The 21,060-nt window shown below is 44.7% G+C and overlaps 2 protein-coding genes across 2 annotated transcripts in view; one reads left to right on the forward strand and one right to left on the reverse strand.

Moving 5' to 3' along the window:
- LOC128062818 (zinc finger protein 850-like) overlaps window positions 1-21,060 on the forward strand; it is a 782,010-nt gene that overhangs the window by 159,384 nt on the left and 601,566 nt on the right. The gene's annotated exons all lie outside the window — the stretch shown is intronic.
- The window catches only part of LOC128062819 (zinc finger protein 28 homolog), a 148,776-nt gene that overhangs the window by 120,829 nt on the left and 6,887 nt on the right, over window positions 1-21,060 (reverse strand). The window contains exons 7-9 of the mRNA XM_052655255.1: window positions 20,647-20,798; window positions 19,843-19,954; window positions 19,419-19,514 (exon numbers count right to left, since the gene is read on the reverse strand). Coding sequence (XP_052511215.1) covers window positions 19,419-19,514; window positions 19,843-19,954; window positions 20,647-20,798 — 360 coding nt within the window. The remainder of the gene's footprint in view (window positions 1-19,418; window positions 19,515-19,842; window positions 19,955-20,646; window positions 20,799-21,060) is intronic.

A 21,060-nucleotide genomic window follows, 5' to 3' on the forward strand; every position in this document is an offset into this window, starting at 1 on the left:
CTCTGACACTCGATAAAGTGAACTCACTGCTGAATGAAACCCTGCTGAAATCAATAAACTGTGCACCTGTGACACTCGGGAAAGTGAACTCACTGCTCAATGAAACGTGGATGGAATCAATAAACTGTGCACCTCTGACACTCCGGAAAGTGAACTCACTGCTGAATGAAACCTTGATGAAATCAATAAACTGTTCACCTCGGACTCTCGGGAAAGTGAACTCACCTCTGAATGAAACCCTGATGAACATAATAAACTGTGTACCTTTTGACGCGCGGCAAAGTGAACTCACTGCTAAATGAAACCCTGAAGAATCAATAAACTGTGCACCTCTGACACTCGGGAAAGAGAACTCACTGCACAGTCAATCGTTGATGGAATCACTAAAGTGTGCACCTCTGACCCTGGGAAAAGTTAACTCAATGCTGAACAAAACCCCCAATGAAATCAATAAACTGTGCACCTCTGATTCTCGGGAATGTGAACTCACGGCTGAACGAAACCCTCAATGAAATCAATAATCTGTGCACCTCTGACACTCGGGAAACTGAACTCACTGCTCAATGAAACCCTAATGAAATCAATAAACTCAGCACCTCTGACACTCGGGAAAGAGAACTCACTGCTGACCAAAACCCTGAGTGAAAACAATAAACTGTGTACCTCTCACACTCGGGAAAGAAAACTCACACTTGAATGAAACCCTGATGAAATCAATAAAGTGTGCACCTCTGACACTTGGGAAAGTGAACTTATTGTTGAATGAAACCCCGATGAAATCAATAAACTGTGCACTTCTAAAACTCAGGAAAGTGAACTCACTGCTCAATGAAACCTGCAATGTAAGCAATAAACTGTGCACCTCTGACACTCGGGAAAGAGAAATTACTGCTGAATGAAGCCATGACAGTAATCAATAAACTGAGCACCTGTGACACTCGGGAAAGTAAACTCACTGCTGACCAAAACCCTGAGGGAAAACAATAAACTGTGTACCTCTGACACTCGGGAAAGAAAACTCACGGTTGAATGAAACCCGGATGAAATCAATAAAGTGTGCACCACTGACACTTGGCAAAGTGAACTCACTGCTGAAGGAAACCGTGATGCAACAATAAACTGTGAACCTCTCAGACTCGGGAAAGTGAACACACTGCTGAATGAAACCCTGATCAAAACAATAAACTGCACCTCTGACACCTGGGAAACAAAACTCATTGCTGAACGAAACCGTGATGAAATCAATAAAGTGTGCACGTCTCACACTCGGGAAAGTTAACTCACGGCTCAATGAAACCCTGATGAAATCAATAAACTGTGCATCTCTAACACCTGGGAAAGTGAACTCACTGTTCAATGAAACGCTGAATGAATCAATAAAGTGTGTACCTCTGACACGCAGGAAAGTAAACTCACTGCTGAAGGAAACCCTGACTGAAAGCAATAAACTGTGCACCTCTGACACTTGGGAAAGTGAACTCACTGCTCAATGAAACCCTGATTAAAACAATAAACTCTGCACCTCTGACACTCGGGAAAGTAAACTCACTGCTCAATGAAAAGCTGACAAAATCAATAAACTGTGCACGTCTCACACCGGGAAAGTGAAGTCACTGCTGAACGAAACCATGAAACAAATCAATAAATGAGCATCTCTGGCACTCGGGGAAGTGAACTCACCGGAGAAAGAAACCCTGATGAAAACAATAATCTGTGAACCTCTGACACTTGGGAAAGTGAACTCACTGGAGAATGAAACCCTGATGAAATCAACAAAGTGTTCACGTCTGACACTAGACAAACTGAACTCACTGCTAAATGAAACCCTAATGAAACTAGTAAACTGTGCATCTCTGACACTCGGGTAACTGAACTCACTGCCGAATGGAACCCTGATGGAAGCAATAAATTGTGCACCTCTGACACTCGATAAAGTGAACTCACTGCTGAATGAAACCCGGATGAAATCAATAAACTGTGCACCTGTGACACTCGGAAAGGAAACACACCGGAGAATGAAACCGTGAAGAACTCAACAACCTGTGCACCTCGGACACTCAGGAAAGAGAACTTACTGCTGAATGAAACCATGAAAAAACCAATAAACTGACCACCTCTGACACTCGGGAATGTGAACTCACGGCTGAACGAAACCCTGAATGAAATCCACAAACTGTGCACCTCTGACACTCGGGAAACTGAACTCACTGCTCAATGAAACCCTAATGAAATCAATAAACTCAGCACCTCTGACACTCGGGAAAGTGAACTCACTGCTCAATGAAACCTTGATGAAATCAATAAACTGTTCACCTCGGACTCTCGGGAAAGTGAACTCACCTCTGAATGAAACCCTGATGAACATAATAAACTGTGTACCTTTTGACGCGCGGCAAAGTGAACTCACTGCTGAATGAAACCCTGAAGAATCAATAAACTGTGCACCTCTGACACTCGGGAAAGAGAACTCACTGCACAGTCTATCGCTGATGGAATCACTAAAGTGTGCACCTCTGACCCTGGGGAAAGTTAACTCAATGCTGAACGAAACCCTGAATGAAATCAATAAACTGTGCACCTCTGACCCTCGGGAAACTGAACTCACTGCTCAATGAAACCCTAATGAAATCAATAAACTCAGCACCTCTGACACTCGGGAAAGAGAACTCACTGCTGACCAAACCCTGAGCGAAAACAATAAACTGTGTACCTCTCACACTCCGGAAAGAAAACTCACACTTGAATGAAACCCTGATGAAATCAATAAAGTGTGCACTTCTGACACTTGGGAAAGTGAACTTACTGTTGAATGAAACCCTGATGAAATCAATAAACTGTGCACATCTAAAACTCAGGAAAGTGAACTCACTGCTCAATGAAACCTGCAATGTAAGCAATAAACTGTGCACCTCTGACACTCGGGAAAGAGAACTTACTGCTGAATGAAACCATGAGAGTAATCAAGAAACTGAGCACCTGTGACACTCGGGAAAGTGAACTGACTGCTGACCAAAACCCGGAGGAAAACAATAAACTGTGTTACCTCTGACACTCGGGAAAGAAAACTCACGGTTGAATGAAACCCGGATGAAATCAATAAAGTGTGCACCACTGACACTTGGCAAAGTGAACTCACTGCTGAAGGAAACCGTGATGCAACAATAAACTGTGAACCTCTCACACTCGGGAAAGTGAACACACTGCTGAATGAAACCCTGATCAAAACAATAAACTGTGCACCTCTGACACTTGGGAAAGTGAACTCATTGCTGAATGAAACCGTGAAGAAATCAATAAAGTGTGCACGTCTCACACTCGGGAAAGTTAACTCACGGCTCAATGAAACCCTGATGAAATCAATAAACTGCATCTCTGACACCTGGGAAAGTGAACTCACTGCTCAATGAAACGCTGAATGAATCAATAAAGTGTGTACCTCTGACACGCAGGAAAGTAAACTCACTGCTGAAGGAAACCCTGACTGAAAGCAATAAACTGTGCCCCTCTGACACTTGGGAAAGTGAACTCACTGCTCAATGAAACCCTGATTAAAACAATAAACTCTGCACCTCTGACACTCGGGAAAGTAAACTCACTGCTCAATGAAAAGCTGACAAAATCAATAAACTGTGCACGTCTCACACCGGGAAAGTGAAGTCACTGCTGAACGAAACCATGAAACAAATCAATAAATGAGCATCTCTGGCACTCGGGGAAGTGAACTCACCGGAGAAAGAAACCCTGATGAAAACAATAATCTGTGAACCTCTGACACTTGGGAAAATGAACTCACTGGAGAATGAAACCCTGATGAAATCAATAAAGTGTGCACGTCTGACACTAGACAAACTGAACTCACTGCTAAATGAAACCCTAATGAAACTAGTAAACTGTGCATCTCTGACACTCGGGTAACTGAACTCACTGCCGAATGGAACCCTGATGGAAGCAATAAATTGTGCACCTCTGACACTCGATAAAGTGAACTCACTGCTGAATGAAACCCTGATGAAATCAATAAACTGTGCACCTGTGACACTCGGAAAGGAAACACACCGGAGAATGAAACCGTGAAGAACTCAACAACCTGTGCACCTCGGACACTCAGGAAAGAGAACTTACTGCTGAATGAAACCATGAAAAAACCAATAAACTGACCACCTCTGACACTCGGGAATGTGAACTCACGGCTGAACGAAACCCTGAATGAAATCCACAAACTGTGCACCTCTGACACTCGGGAAACTGAACTCACTGCTCAATGAAACCCTAATGAAATCAATAAACTCAGCACCTCTGACACTCGGGAAAGTGAACTCACTGCTCAATGAAACGCGGATGGAATCAATAAACTGTGCACCTCTGACACTCCGGAAAGTGAACTCACCTCTGAATGAAACCCTGATGAACATAATAAACTGTGTACCTTTTGACGCGCGGCAAAGTGAACTCACTGCTGAATGAAACCCTGAAGAATCAATAAACTGTGCACCTCTGACACTCGGGAAAGAGAACTCACTGCACAGTCTATCGCTGATGGAATCACTAAAGTGTGCACCTCTCACCCTGGGGAAAGCTAACTCAATGCTGAACGAAACCCTCAATGAAATCAATAAACTCTGCACCTCTGACACTCGGGAAACTGAACTCACTGCTCAATGAAACCCTAATGAAATCAATAAACTCAGCACCTCTGACACTCGGGAAAGAGAACTCACTGCTGACCAAAACCCTGAGTGAAAACAATAAACTGTGTACCTCTCACACTCGGGAAAGAAAACTCACACTTGAATGAAACACTGATGAAATCCATAAAGTGTGCACCTCTGACACTTGGGAAAGTGAACTTACTGTTGAATGAAACCCCGATGAAATCAATAAATTGTGCACTTCTAAAACTCAGGAAAGTCAACTCACTGCTCAATGAAACCTGCAATGTAAGCAATAAACTGTGCACCTCTGACACTCGGGAAAGAGAACTTACTGCTGAATGAACCATGACAGTAATCAATAAACTGAGCACCTGTGACACTCGGGAAAGTGAACTCACTGCTGACCAAAACCCTGAGGGAAAACAATAAACTGTGTACCTCAGACACTAGGGAAAGAAAACTCACGGTTGAATGAAACCCTGATGAAATCAATAAAGTGTGCACCACTGACACTTGGCAAAGTGAACTCACTGCTGAAGGAAAACGTGATGAAACAAAAAACTGTGAACCTCGAACACTCGGGAAAGTAAACTCACTGCTGAATGAAACCCTGATCAAAACAATAAACTGTGCATCTCTGACACCTGGGAAAGTGAACTCACTGCTCCATGAAACGCTGAATGAATCAATAAAGTGTGTACCTCTGACACGCACGAAAGAAACCTCACTGCTGAAGGAAACCCTGACTGAAAGCAATAAACTGTGCACCTCTGACACTTGGGAAAGTGAACTCACTACTGAATGACACCCTGATCAAAACAATAAACTGTGCACCTCTGACACTTGGGAAAGTGAACTCAATGCTGAATGAAACCGTCATGAAATCAATAAACTGTGCACGTCTCACACTCGGGAAAGTAAACTCACTGCTCAAGGAAACCCTATGAAATCAATAAACTGTGCCCCTCTGACACTTGGGAAAGTGAACTCACTGCTCAATGAAACGCTGAATGAATCAATAAAGTGTGTACCTCTGACACGCAGGAAAGTAAACTCACTGCTGAAGGAAACCCTGACTGAAAGCAATAAACTGTGCACCTCTGACACTTGGGAAAGTGAACTCACTGCTCAATGAAACCTGGAATGCAAGCAATAAAGTGTGCACCTCTGACACTCGGGAAAGAGAACTCACAGCTGAATGGAACCAAGAGAGAATCAATAAACTGGGCACCTCTAACACTCAGGAAAGTGAACTCACTGCTCAATGAAACGCGGATGGAATCAATAAACTGTGCACCTCTGACACTCCGGAAAGTGAACTCACTGCTGAATGAAACCTTGATGAAATCAATAAACTGTTCACCTCGGACTCTCGGGAAAGTGAACTCACCTCTGAATGAAACCCTGATGAACATAATAAACTGTGTACCTTTTGACGCATGACAAAGTGAACTCACTGCTGAATGAAACCCTGAAGAATCAATAAACTGTGCATCTCTGACACTCGGGAAAGAGAACTCACTGCACAATCAATCGCTGATGGAATCACTAAAGTGTGCACCTCTGACCCTGGGGAAAGTTAACTCAATGCTGAACGAAACCCTGAATGAAATCAATAAACTGTGCACCTCTGACACTCGGGGAACTGAACTCACTGCTCAATGAAACCCTAATGAAATCAATAAGCTCAGCACCTCTGACTCTCGGGAAAGAGAACTCACTGCTGACCAAACCCTGAGCGAAAACAATAAACAGTGTACCTCTCACACTCCGGAAAGAAAACTCACACTTGAATGAAACCCTGATGAAATCAATAAAGTGTGCACTTCTGACACTTGGGAAAGTGAACTTACTGTTGAATGAAACCCTGATGAAATCAATAAACTGTGCACATCTAAAACTCAGGAAAGTGAACTCACTGCTCAATGAAACCTGCAATGTAAGCAATAAACTGTGCACCTCTGACACTCGGGAAAGAGAACTTACTGCTGAATGAAACCATGAGAGTAATCAAGAAATTGAGCACCTGTGACACTCGGGAAAGTGAACTGACTGCTGACCAAAACCTGGAGGAAAACAATAAACTGTGTACCTCTGACACTCGGGAAAGAAAACTCACGGTTGAATGAAACCCGGATGAAATCAGTAAAGTGTGCACCACTGACACTTGGCAAAGTGAACTCACTGCTGAAGGAAACCATGATGCAACAATAAACTGTGAACCTCTCAGACTCGGAAAAGTGAACACACTGCTGAATGAAACCCTGATCAAAACAATAAACTGTGCACCTCTGACACTTGGGAAAGTGAACTCATTGCTGAATGAAACCGTGAAGAAATCAATAAAGTGTGCACGTCTCACACTCGGGAAAGTTAACTCACGGCTCAATGAAACCCTGATGAAATCAATAAACTGTGCATCTCTGACACCTGGGAAAGTGAACTCACTGCTCCATGAAACGCTGAATGAATCAATAAAGTGTGTACCTCTGACACACAGGAAAGTAAACTCACTGCTGAAGGAAACCCTGACTGAAAGCAATAAACTGTGCACCTCTGACACTTGGGAAAGTGAACTCACTGCTCAATGAAAGCTGGAATGCAAGCAATAAAGTGTGCACCTCTGACCCTGGGGAAAGTTAACTCAATGCTGAACAAAACCCCCAATGAAATCAATAAACTGTGCACCTCTGACACTAGACAAACTGAACTCACTGCTAAATGAAACCCTCATGAAACTAGTAAACTGCACACCTCTGACACTCGGGTAACTGAACTCACTGCCGAATGGAACCCAGATGGAAGCAATAAACTGTGCACCTCTGACACTCGATAAAGTGAACTCACTGCTGAATGAAACGTTGATGAAATCAATAAACTGTGCACCTGTGACACTCGGAAAGGGAACACACCGGAGAATGAAACCCTGAAGAACTCAACAACCTGTGCACCTCGGACACTCAGGAAAGAGAACTTACTGCTGAATGAAACCATGAAAAAATCAATAAACTGAGCACCTCTGACACTCGGGAATGTGAACTCACGGCTGAACGAAACCCTGAATGAAATCAATAAACTGTGCACCTCTGACACTCGGGAAACTGAACTCACTGCTCAATGAAACCCTAATGAAATCAATAAACTCAGCACGTCTGACACTCGGGAAAGAGAACTCACTGCTGACCAAAACCCTGAGCGAAAACAATAAACTGTGTACCTCTCACACTCGGGAAAGAAAACTCACAGTTGAATGAAACCCTGATGAAATCAATAAAGTGTGCACCTCTCACACTTGGGAAAGTGAACTCACTGCTGAAGGAAACCGTGATGAAACAATAAACTGTGAACCTCTCACACTCGGGAAAGTGAACACCCTGCTGAATGAAACCCTGATCAAAACAATAAACTGTGCACCTCTGACACTTGGGAACGTGAACTCATTGCTCAATGAAACCGTCATGAAATCAATAAAGTGTGCACGTCTCACACTCGGGAAAGTTAACTCACTGCTCAAGGAAACCCACTGAAATCAATAAACTGTGCCCCTCTGACACTTGGGAAAGTGAACTCACTGCCCAATGAAACGCTGAATGAATCAATAAAGTGTGTCCCTCTGACACGCACGACAGAAAACTCACTGCGGAAGGAAACCCTGACTGAAAGCAATAAACTGTGCACCTCTGACACTTGGGAAAGAGAACTCACAGCTCAATGGAACCAAGAGAGAATCAATAAACTGTGCACCTCTAACACTCAGGAAAGTGAACTCACTGCTCAATGAAACGCGGATGGAATCAATAAACTGTGCACCTCTGACACTCCGGAAAGTGAACTCACTGCTCAATGAAACCTTGATGAAATCAATAAACTGTTCACCTCGGACTCTCGGGAAAGTGAACTCACCTCTGAGTGAAACCCTGATGAACATAATAAACTGTGTACCTTTTGACGTGCCGCAAAGTGAACTCACTGCTGATAGAAACCCTGATGAAATCAATAAACTGTACACCTCTGACACTCGGGAAAGAGAACTCACAGCTGAATGGAACCAAGACAGAATCAATAAACTCTGCACCTCTAACACTCAGGGAAGTGAACTCATTGCTGAATGAAACCCTGAAGAATCAATAAACTGTGCACCTCTGACACTCGGGAAAGAGAACTCACTGCTCAATGAAACCCTAATGAAATCAATAAACTCAGCACCTCTGACACTCGGGAAAGTGAACTCACTGCTCAATGAAACGCGGATGGAATCAATAAACTGTGCACCTCTGACACTCCAGAAAGTGAACTCACTGCTGAATGAAACCTTGATGAAATCAATAAACTGTTCACCTCGGACTCTCGGGAAAGTGAACTCACCTCTGAATGAAACCCTGATGAACATAATAAACCGTGTACCTTTTGACGCTCGGGAAAGTGAACTCACTGCTGAATGAAACACTGAAGAATCAATAAACTTTGCACCTCTGACACTCGGGAAAGAGAACTCACCGCACAGTCTATTGCTGATGGAATCACTAAAGTGTGCACCTCTGACCCTGGGGAAAGTTAACCCAATGCTGAACGAAACCCTCAATGAAATCAATAAACTGTGCACCTCTGACACTCGGGAAACTGAACTCACTGCTCAATGAAACCCTAATGAAATCAATAAACTCAGCACCTCTGACACTCGGGAAAGAGAACTCACTGCTGACTAAAACGCTGAGTGAAAACAATAAACTGTGTACCTCTGACACTCGGGAAAGAAAACTCACAGTTGAATGAAACCCTGATGAAATCAATAAAGTGTGCACCTCTCACACTTGGGAAAGTGAACTCACTGCTGAAGGAAACCGTGATGAAACAATAAACTGTGAACCTCTCACACTCGGGAAAGTGAACTCACTGCTGAATGAAACCCTGATCAAAACAATAAAATGTGCACCTCTGACACTTGGGAAAGTGAACTCATTGCTGAATGAAACCGTGATGAAATCAATAAAGCGTGCACGTTACGTCTCACACCCGGAAAGTTAACTCACGGCTCAATGAAACCCTGATGAAATCAATAAACTGAGCATCTCTGACACCTGGGAAAGTGAACTCACTGCTCCATGAAATGCTGAATGAATCAATAAAGTGTGTACCTCTGACACGCAGGAAAGTTAGCTCACTGCTGAAGGAAACCCTGACTGAAAGCAATAAACTGTGCACCTCTGACACTTGGGAAAGTGAACTCACTGCTCAATGAAACCGTCATGAAATCCATAAACTGTACAGATGTCACACTCGGGAAAGTTAACTCACTGCTCAAGAAACCCTTTGAAATCAATAAACTGTGCCCCTCTGACACTTGGGAAAGTGAACTCACTGCTCAATGAAATGCTGAATGAATCAATAAAGTGTGTACCTCTGACACGCACGAAAGAAAACTCACTGCTGAAGGAAACCCTGACTGAAAGCAATAAACTGTGCACCTCTGACACTTGGGAAAGTGAACTCACTGCTCAATGAAACCTGGAATGCAAGCAATAAAGTGTGCACCTCTGACACTCGGGAAAGAGAACTCACAGCTGAATGGACCCAAGAGAGAATCAATAAACTGGGCACCTCTAACACTCAGGAAAGTGAACTCACTGCTCAATGAAACGCGGATGGAATCAATAAACTGTGCACCTCTGACACTCCGGAAAGTGAACTCACTGCTGAATGAAACCTTGATGAAATCAATAAACTGTTCACCTCGGACTCTCTGGGAAAGTGAACTCACCTCTGAATGAAACCCTGATGAACATAATAAACCGTGTACCTTTTGACGCTCGGGAAAGTGAACTCACTGCAGAATTAAACCCTGAAGAATCAATAAACTGTGCACCTCTGACACTCGGGAAAGAGAACTCACTGCACAATCAATCGCTGATGGAATGAGTAAAGTGTGCACCTCTGACCCTGGGGAACGTTAACTCAACGCTGAACGAAACCCTCAATGAAATCAATAAACTGTGCACCTCTGACACTCGGGAATGTGAAGTCACGGCTGAACGAAACCCTGAATGAAATCAATAAACTGTGCACCTCTGACACTCGGGAAACTGAACTCACCGCTCAATGAAACCTGGAATGCAAGCAATAAACTGTGCACCTCTGACAGTCGGGAAAGTGAACTCACTGCTCAATGAAACGCGGATGGAATCAATAAACTGTGCACCTCTGACACTCTGGAAAGTGAACTCACTGCTGAATGAAACCTTGATGAAATCAATAAACTGTTCACCTCGGGCTCTCGGGAAAGTGAACTCACCTCTGAATGAAACCCTGATGAACATAATAAACTGTGTACCTTTTGACGCGCGGCAAAGTGAACTCACTGCTGAATGAAACCCTGAAGAATCAATAAACTGTGCACCTCTGACACTCGGGAAAGAGAACTCACTGCACAATCAATCGCTGATGGAATCAGTAAAGTGTGCACCTCTGACCCTGGGGAACGTAAACTCAATGCTGAACGAAACCCTCAATGAAATCAATAAACTGTGCACCTCTGACATTCGGGAAACTGAACTCACTGCTCAATGAAACCCTAATGAAATCAATAAACTCAACACCTCTGACACTCGGGAAAGTGAACTCACTGCTTACCAAAACCCTGAGTGAAAACAATAAACTGTGTACCTCTGACACTCGGGAAAGAAAACTCACGGTTGAATGAAACCCTGATGAAATCAATAATGTGTGCACCTCTGACACTTGGGAAAGTGAACTCACTGTTGAATGAAATCCTGATGAAATCAATAAACTGTGCACCTCTGACACTTAGAAAAGTGAACTCACTGCCGAATAGAACCCTGATGGAATTAATAAATCGTGCACCTCTGACACTCGGGAAAGAGAACTCACAGCTGAATGGAACCAAGACAGAATCAATAAACTGTGCACCTCTAACACTCAGGGAAGTGAACTCACTGCTGAATGAAACCTTGATGAAATCAATAAACTGTTCACCTCTGACACTCGGGAAAGAGAACTCACTGCACAATCCATCGCTGATGGAATCACGAAAGTGTGCACCTCTGACCCTGGGGAAAGTTAACTCAATGCTGAACGAAAGCCTCAATGAAATCAATAAACTGTGCACCTCTGACACTCGGGAAACTGAACTCACTGCTCAATGAAACCCTAATGAAATCAATAAACTCAGCACCTCTGACACTCGGGAAAGAGAACTCACTGCTGACCAAAACCCTGAGTGAAAACAATGAACTGTGTACCTCTCACACTCGGGAAAGAAAACTCACAGTTGAATGAAACCCTGATGAAATGAATAAAGTGTGCACCTCTGACACTTGGGAAAGTGAACTCACTGCTGAAGGAAACCGTGATGAAAGAATAAACTGTGCACCTCTGACACTCGGGAAAGTGAACTCACTGCTCAATGAAACGCGGATGGAATCAATAAACTGTGCACCTCTGACACTCCGGAAAGTGAACTCACTGCTGAATGAAACCTTGATGAAATCAATAAACTGTTCACCTCGGGCTCTCGGGAAAGTGAACTCACCTCTGAATGAAACCCTGATGAACATAATAAACTGTGTACCTTTTGACGCGCGGCAAAGTGAACTCACTGCTGAATGAAACCCTGAAGAATCAATAAACTGTGCACCTCTGACACTCGGGAAAGAGAACTCACTGCACAATCAATCGCTGATGGAATCACTAAAGTGTGCACCTCTGACCCTGGGGAAAGTAAACTCAATGCTGAACGAAACCCTCAATGAAATCAATAAACTGTGCACCTCTGACATTCGGGAAACTGAACTCACTGCTCAATGAAACCCTAATGAAATCAATAAACTCAACACCTCTGACACTCGGGAAAGTGAACTCACTGCTGACCAAAACCCTGAGTGAAAACAATAAACTGTGTACCTCTGACACTCGGGAAAGAAAACTCACGGTTGAATGAAACCCTGATGAAATCAATAATGTGTGCACCTCTGACACTTGGGAAAGTGAACTCACTGTTGAATGAAATCCTGATGAAATCAATAAACTGTGCACCTCTGACACTTAGAAAAGTGAACTCACTGCCGAATAGAACCCTGATGGAATTAATAAATCGTGCACCTCTGACACTCGGGAAAGAGAACTCACAGCTGAATGGAACCAAGACAGAATCAATAAACTGTGCACCTCTAACTCTCAGGGAAGTGAACTCACTGCTGAATGAAATCCTGAAGAATCAATAAACCGTGCACCTCTGACACTCGGGAAAGAGAACTCAATGCTCAATCAATCGCTGATGGAATCAGTAAAGTGTGCACCTCTGACCCTGGGGAAAGTTAACTCAATGCTGAACGAAGCCCTGAATGAAATCAATAAACTGTGCACCTCTGACACTTAGAAAAGTGAACTCACTGCCAAATAGAACCTTGATGGAATCAATAAATTGTGCACCTCTGACACTCGGTAAAGAGAACTCACTGCTGAATGAAACCCTCATGAAAGCAATAAACTGTGCACCTGAGACACTTGGGAAAGTGAACTCACTGTTGAATGAAACCCTGATGAAATCAATAAACTGTGCACTTCTAACACTCGGGAAACTGAACTCACTGCTCAATGAACCTGGAATGCAAGCAATAAACTGTGCACCTCTGACACTCGGGAAAGAGAACTCAAAGCTGAATGGAACCGAGATAGAATCAATAAACTGTGCACCTCTAACACTCAGAAAAGTGAACTCACTGCTCAATGAAACGCTGATGGAATCAATACACTGTGCACCTCTGACACTTAGAAAAGTCGACTCACTGCCGAATAGAACCCTGATGGTATGCATAAATTGTGCACCTCTGACACTCGGAAAAGAGAACTCACTGCTGAATGAAACCCTGATGAAATCAATAAACTGTGCACCTCTGACTCTTGGGAAAGTGAACTCACTGTTGAATGAAACCCTGATGAAATCAATAAACTGTGCACTTCTAACACTCAGGAAAGTGAACTCACTGCTCAATGAAACCTGCAATGCAAGCAATAAACTGTGCACCGCTGACACTCGGGAAAGAGAACTTACTGCTGAATGAAACCATGATAAAAATCAATAAACTGAGCACCTGTGACATGCGGGAAAGGGAACTCACTGCTGACCAAAACCTGAGTCAAAACAATAAATTGTGAAACTCTCACACTCGGGAAAGTGAACTCACTGCTGAATGAAATCCTCATCAAAACAATAAATTGTGCACCTCTGACACTTGGGAAAGAGAACCCACGGTTGAATGAAACCCTGATGAAATCAATAAAGTGTGCACCACTGACACTTGCGAAAGTGAACTCACTGCTGAAGGAAACCATGATGAAACAATAAACTGTGAACCTCTCACACTCGGGAAAGTGAACTCACTGCTGAATGAAACCGTGAGGAAATCAATAAACTGTGCACCTCTCACACTTAGGAAAGTTAACTCATTGCTCAATGAAACCCTGATGAATACAACAAACTGTGCACCTCTGACACTCAGGAAAGTGAACCCACAGCTCTATGAAACGCTGAATGAATCAATTAAGTGTGTACCTCTGACACGCAGGAAAGTAACCTCACTGCTGAAGGAAACCCTGACTGAAAGCAATAAACTGTGCACCTCTGACACTCGGGAAAGAGAACTCAAAGCTGAATGGAACCGAGATAGAATCAATAAACTGTGCAGCTCTAACACTCAGAAAAGGGAACTCACTGCTCAATGAAACGCTGATGGAATCAATACACTGTGCACCTCTGACACTTAGAAAAGTGAACTCACTGCTGAATAGAACCGTGATGTAATCAATAAATTGTGCACCTCTGACACTCGGGAATGTGATCTCACTGCTGAATGAAACCCTGCATGAAATTAATAAACTGTGCACCTCTGACACTTTGGAAAGTGAACTCACTGCTCAATGAAACGCTGATGTAATCAATACACTGTGCCCTCTGACACGGGGGAAAGTAAAGTCACTGCTGAATGAAACCCTGATTAAATCAATGAACTGTGCACTTCTGACACTCTGGAAACTGAACTCGCTGCTGAATGAAACCTTTAGGAAAACAATAAACTGCACCTCTGACACTCCGGCAAGTGAACTCACTGCTGAACGAAACCCTGATGAAATCAATATACTGTGCACCTCGGAAAATCGGGAAAGTGAACTCACCGGAAAAAGAAACCGTGATGAAATCAATAAACTGTGTGCCTCTGACCTGCGGGAAAATGAACTCACTGCTGAATGATACCCTGATCGAATCAATAAACTGTGCACCTGACAGTCCGGAAAGTGAACTCACCGGAGAATGAAACCCTGATGAAATCAATAAGTGTGCACCTCTGACTCTTGGGAAAGTGAAGTCACTGCTGAATGAAACCCTCTTGAAATCAATAAACTGTGCACCTGTGATGCTCGGGAAAGTGAACACACCAGAGAATGAAACGTGGAAGAAATCAATAAACTGTGCACCTCGGACACTCGGAAAAGTGAACTCACTGCTGAACGAAACCATGAATCAAATCAATAACCTGTGCACCTCTGACACTCGGGAATGTGAACTCACTGCTGAATGAAACCCTGCATGAAATCAATAAACTGTGCACCTCTGCCACTTGGGAAAGTGAACTCACTGCTCAATGAAACGCTGATGGAATCAATACACTGTGCACCTCTGACACGGGGGAAAGTAACGTCACTGCTGAATGAAACCCTGATTGAATCAATGAACTGTGCACTTCTGACACTCTGGAAACCGAACTTGCTGCTGAATGAAACCCTGATGAAAACAATAAACTGTGCACCTGTGACACTCGGGGAGGGAAACTCATTGGTGAATTACACCGTGATGAAATCAATAAACTGTGCACCTCTGACGCTCGGGAAAGGGAACTCACCAGAGAATGAAACCCTGAAGAAATCAATAAACTGTGCACCTCTGACACTCCGGAAAGTGAACTCACTGCTCAATGAAATCGAGATGAAATCAATAATCTGTGCAACTCTGACACTTGGGTAAGTGAACTCACCTCTGAATGAAACTGTGCACCTCTGACAGTCAGGAAAGTGAACTTACAGGAGAAAGACACCCTGATGAAATCAATAAACTGTGCAACTCTGACAATCGGGAAAGTGAACTCACTGCTGAATGAAACTGTGATCGAATCAATAAACGGTGCACCTCTGACACTCGGGAAAGTGAACTCACCAGAGAAAGAACCCTGATGAAATCAATAAACTGTGCAACTCTGACACGTGGGAAAGTGAACTAACTAATGAATGAAACCACGATCGAATCAATAAACGGTGCGCTTCTGACACTCGGGAAAGTGAACTCACTGCTCAATGAAACCCTGATGAAAACAATTAACTGTGCACCTCTCACTCTCGGAACGTGAACTCACTTTTGAATGAAACCCTGATAAAATCAATAAACTGTGCAGCTCTGACAAAAGGTAAAGTGAACTCACTGATGAATGAAACCGTGATGAAATCAATAAACTGTGCAACTCTGACACTCGGGAAAGTGGACTCACTCGTGAATGAAACCCTGATGAACCCAATAAACTGTGCACCTCTTTCACAGTTCAGTTCACTTCAATCGCTCAGTCATGTCCGACTCTTTGCGACCCCATGAATCGTAGCACACCAGGCCTCCCTGTCCATCACCATCTCCCGGAGTTCACTCAGGCTCACGTCGATCAAGTCCGTGATGCCATCCAGCCATCTCATCCTGGGTCATCCCCTTCTCCTCTTGCTCCCAATCTCTCCCACTATCAGAGTCTTTTGCAATGAGTCAACTCTTCGCATGAGGTGGGCAAAGTACTGGAAGATTCAGCTTTAACATCATTCCTTCCAAAGACATCCCAGCGTGGATCTCCTTCAGAATGGACTGGTTGGATCTCCTTGCAGTCCAAGGGACCCTCAAGAGTCTTCTCCAACACCACAGTTCAAACGCGTCGATTCTTCGGTGCTCAGCCTTCTTCACTGTCCAACTCTCACATCCACACATGACCACAGGAAAAACGATAGCCTTGACTAGACAGACCTTAGTCGGCAAAATAACATCTCTGCTTTTTAATATGCTATCTAGGTTGGTCATAACTTTTTTTCCAAGGAGTAAGCGTCTTTTAATTTCATGGCTGCAGTCACCATCTGCAGTGATTTTGGAGCCCCCAAAAATAAAGTCTGATACTGTTTCCACCATTTCCCCATCTATTTCCCATGAAGTGATGGGACCAGATGCCATGATGTTTGTTTTCTGAATGTTGAGCTTTAAGCCAACTTTTTCACTCTCCTCTTTCACTTTCATCAAGAGGCGTTTCAGTTCCTCTTCACTTTCTGCCATAAGGGTGGTGTCATCTGCATATCTGAGGTTACTGATACTTCTCCCAGCAATCCTGATTCCAGCTTGTGTTTCATCCAGTCCAGCTTTTCTCATGATGTACTCTGCATAGAAGTTAAATAAGCAGGGTGACAATATACAGCCTTGACGGACTCCTTTTCCTACTTGGAACCAGTCTGTTGTTCCATGTCCAGTTCTAACTGTTGCTTCCTGACCTGCATATAGGTTTCCCAAGAGGCAGGTCAGGTGGTCTGGTATTCCCATCTCTTTCAGAATTTTCCACAGTTTATTGTGATCCACACAGTCAAAGGCTTTGGCATAGTCAATAAGGAAGAAGTGGATGTTTTTCTGGAACTCTCTTCCTTTTTCCATGATCCAGCGGATGTTGGCAATTTGATCTCTGGTTCCTCTGCCTTTTCTAAAATGAGCTTGAACATCAGGGAGTTCACGGTTCACGTATTGCTGAAGCCTGGCTTGGAGAATTTTGAGCATGACTTTACCTCTGTCACAAGGGAAAGTGAACTCAGTGCTGAAGGAAACCCTGATCGAATCAATAACGTGTGCACTTCTGACTCTCGGGAAAGTGAAGTCGCTGCTAAATGAAACCCTGATGAACCCAATTAACTGTGCACCTCTGAAGCTCAGGAAAGTGAACTCACTGCTGAATGAAACCCTGATGAACCCAATAAACTGTGCTCCTCTGAAGCTCGGGAAAGTGAACTCACTTCTGAATGGAACCCTGATAAAACAATAAAGCATGCTCCTCTGACACACAGGCAAGTGCACTCAGTGCTGAATGAGACCCTCAAGAAACCATAGACGGTGCCCTTCTGACACAGGGCAAGTGCAGTCTCTAATGTGCAAGATGACTCCAGACCAGATTCGTACAGGGACCCAGCAGAAGCCAAGAGAGAAAGTTTAAATGAAGTCAGCATCTGTGGAACCAGTTCCATGTCAGAAGCATGGGGAGCTGGAGAACTGTTCCGCAGTCACACCACGTAAACGCAGGCGATGACCCCCGTCCCCTCACCCCTGGCTGTGCAGCATCGACACCGCGGCATCATCGCGTCCCTGACGCTGGTCCCAGGAGCGGGCCTAACACAGAATGTCAGCCTTTCTGTACCATTCGTTGCTATGTTATAGTCACTCAGTTGGGTCAGGCTCCTTGCGACCCCGTGGACTGGGGCTCACCAGGCTCCTCTCTCCGTGGGATTCTCCAGGCACGATTACTGGAGTGGGTTGCCATTCCCTACTCCAGGGGATCTTCCCAAGCCAGGGATCAAACCTTTGTCTCCTGCGTTGCAAGTGGACTCTTTACCGCTGAGTATTCATTCGGAGGCCTGAAACCCTGCCGGCCCCTGCACAACCAGAAATGGTGTTTCCGTCAACTGTGTCTCATTTGATTAACTGCAGCAGAGTCTGCTGATGGCGGGAGCCTGGCACTCAGGTAGAAACCACTTTACATCGACCTGTCTGCTGCCACCAGCCAGACAGAACCCTCCATTGCTCTCTGGCCCTTTATTAACCGAGAGGGCCTTGCAATGTAACTTGTCATTCTGGAGAGACTGCTTTTATAGAAACAGTGAGTGCTGACATTATATCTAATTACCTCTAACATACCTCAGAATAAGTACAGGTCTTATCTCAGACTATAAACTTGCAGGAAGGAGTGAATATACCTGAAATCCTTTTGCTAAATCACTTAGCACGAACCAAAAATTGTGCAAGCAGTTATATTGCAATAAATATATGGAGATAAAAGTTGTGCTGGGGAGAGAGATGATGCGGAGAGTCAGCTGTCTGGGAAAAGAAGATCTTAAAAATGGGAAAATAAAAGCTCTTTTTAAAAATGCTACATAAACACTGAAGACTTTTCTTCTTAGGTTGGTGACAAGACAAGGATGCCTGGGAAGTTCCAGCCAGAGTGAGAAGACACAGGAATAAAAGGCATCCAAGTTAGAAAGGAAGAGATAAAACTGTATTTGCAGACGATATGATCTCATATATAGAAAACCCTACACCATCCATAAGAAGAGTATGAGGGCTAATATATCAAGTCACCAGAACTGCAGAATACAGGGTCAACACACAAAAATCAGCTGCATTTCCAGACACTAGGAATGAACAGTCTGAAAAGGAACTGTGAAAATGATTCCTTGAAATACAGCACTGAAAAAATCAATTATTTAGGAATAAAGTTACCTAAAAAGCTGCTAGACTGTAAACTGAAACTACCAGTGTTGATGAGTAAGGTGAAGACGACCTAGATAAATGGAAAGACATCCTGTGTTCTTGGATAGAAGACTTAACCGTGTTCATGGATGGAAACAAGGGCTATCAAACAAGCCCCAGAAGCACGGGCCCCCCGCCCCGCAGGAGCGTCTCCCCCCGGCCGCCCAGCTCACCTGAGGACGGGGCTCTGACCAGCTCTCCATCCACCGTCCAAGGCGCCTTCCTGCGCTCCAGCAAAGAGACCAGGTCTGGCTGAGACGCACAGTGTCCTGCACATAGGAAAAGACAGCTCTGTCACACCCTGGGCGTTCTCAGATGGACAACCAGCTCCCTGGCTTGGACAGAGGAGTGTCTCACTCCAGCAAGGCCCAGGAGGAAAAGTAAAGAGCATCTATGATGGAGAAAGCTGTCCCACTTTCTCATCTGTAAACTTTCAACTCTGCAAACATCACACTCTTGCGAGGCAGGAGTCAGAATTCAACCCACACTTTAGAAGGCGGCTCCCCTTGCCCGGCACCCCCAACACACACAATTCACAACCGAGGAACAGGCACGGGGGCTCCTGAAGAGTCAGGTCTGGGAGAGGAAGGGCCTTACCTCCTGTCCCCGGATGGTGGTCCGCCCACACCACGCTCCTACAGAAACTCTGCCCAGCGGGGTCTGGCCGCTGCGAGACGTCTGTGGCCACGGCCGTGACGGCCACCAAGCCCTGCAATGGCAGACACGCATTTCCACCGAGCCGTGTTCATGACCCTGAGACGGCTCTGGGATGGCCATGTCCACACGCCATGAGAGGCACTGGGTACGGAATTCTCACTAGTTCTGAGTGATCCCGTCACGTAACGATGGAGCCGCTTATGTCGTTTGTTTGCGGGGAGGCAGCGGGGGCAGGACTGAAACATCGGGGAAACTGTTTCTTGCACGGAGAACTTGCAATATGGCGTACAGTGACTGCCCACAGCGTGTGGACTTTCTAGAGCCAACTGGAGGCTTCCCCACACCTGACACACGGGGTTCACTCAATCCTGCAGAGGGTTTTCCTCTGATATGAAATCTCTGATGGCAAGGAAGGGCTGAGATCCTGCTCAGAGCTCTCTCACACCCAAGACATGTGGAACGACCCAGATTTAAACACTTCTCTACGACTCTCTGGGACGCAGTGTTCCCCCTCGCGTGTGTCTGACTGCAGCTGCTCTCTCTTGCAGGGGAAGACTGTGTAAGAAGTCCTGCATTCAAAGGGAAATCCACCCACACTTGCTGTAGACAAGATCACTCTCTGAAGCTGCATTTCTTTGTGAAGGAGACTGTGTCTCCCACCTGCTCTGTCCTGCTGAAGCACAGAAGCCTCTGGAACCCCGCAAACTCTGCCTCCTGCCAGTTTTCCGCTTGTGCCCGACTCACCGACTGCCCCTCACACACAGCAGCGTAAGCCCAGCCTTCCCCGAGAACAGCACGCTCTGAGGGTCTCTCCGTGCGCTGCTCCTGGGACAACGCCTCTTCACTTAAGTTCTTCTCTGAAGGCAACTCCTGGGTCTTCAGCAGAGTCTGCGAGTCTAAAGGATAGTTTCAAGAAGGTATCTCTTTTACTACATGTTAGTATGAAGACATTTTCCCAAATGGAACCAGATGGAAAAAGAGTCTCAGAAAATACATATCGTTTTGAAAGCTTTCTACACAACCCGTTGGCCTTCTGATCCCAAACTTGCGTGGCTTTAATACTACCACACACAATGTGAGTTTTCACACCTAGGTGTTGAGCGAGTGCTGCATGTTATATTTTTGGCAGGAGACTAGAGAAAGAGATCCAAGTGCAGG

This window comes from Budorcas taxicolor, chromosome 18 (genome assembly GCF_023091745.1).
Source record: "Budorcas taxicolor isolate Tak-1 chromosome 18, Takin1.1, whole genome shotgun sequence".
NCBI lineage: Eukaryota > Metazoa > Chordata > Mammalia > Artiodactyla > Bovidae > Budorcas > Budorcas taxicolor.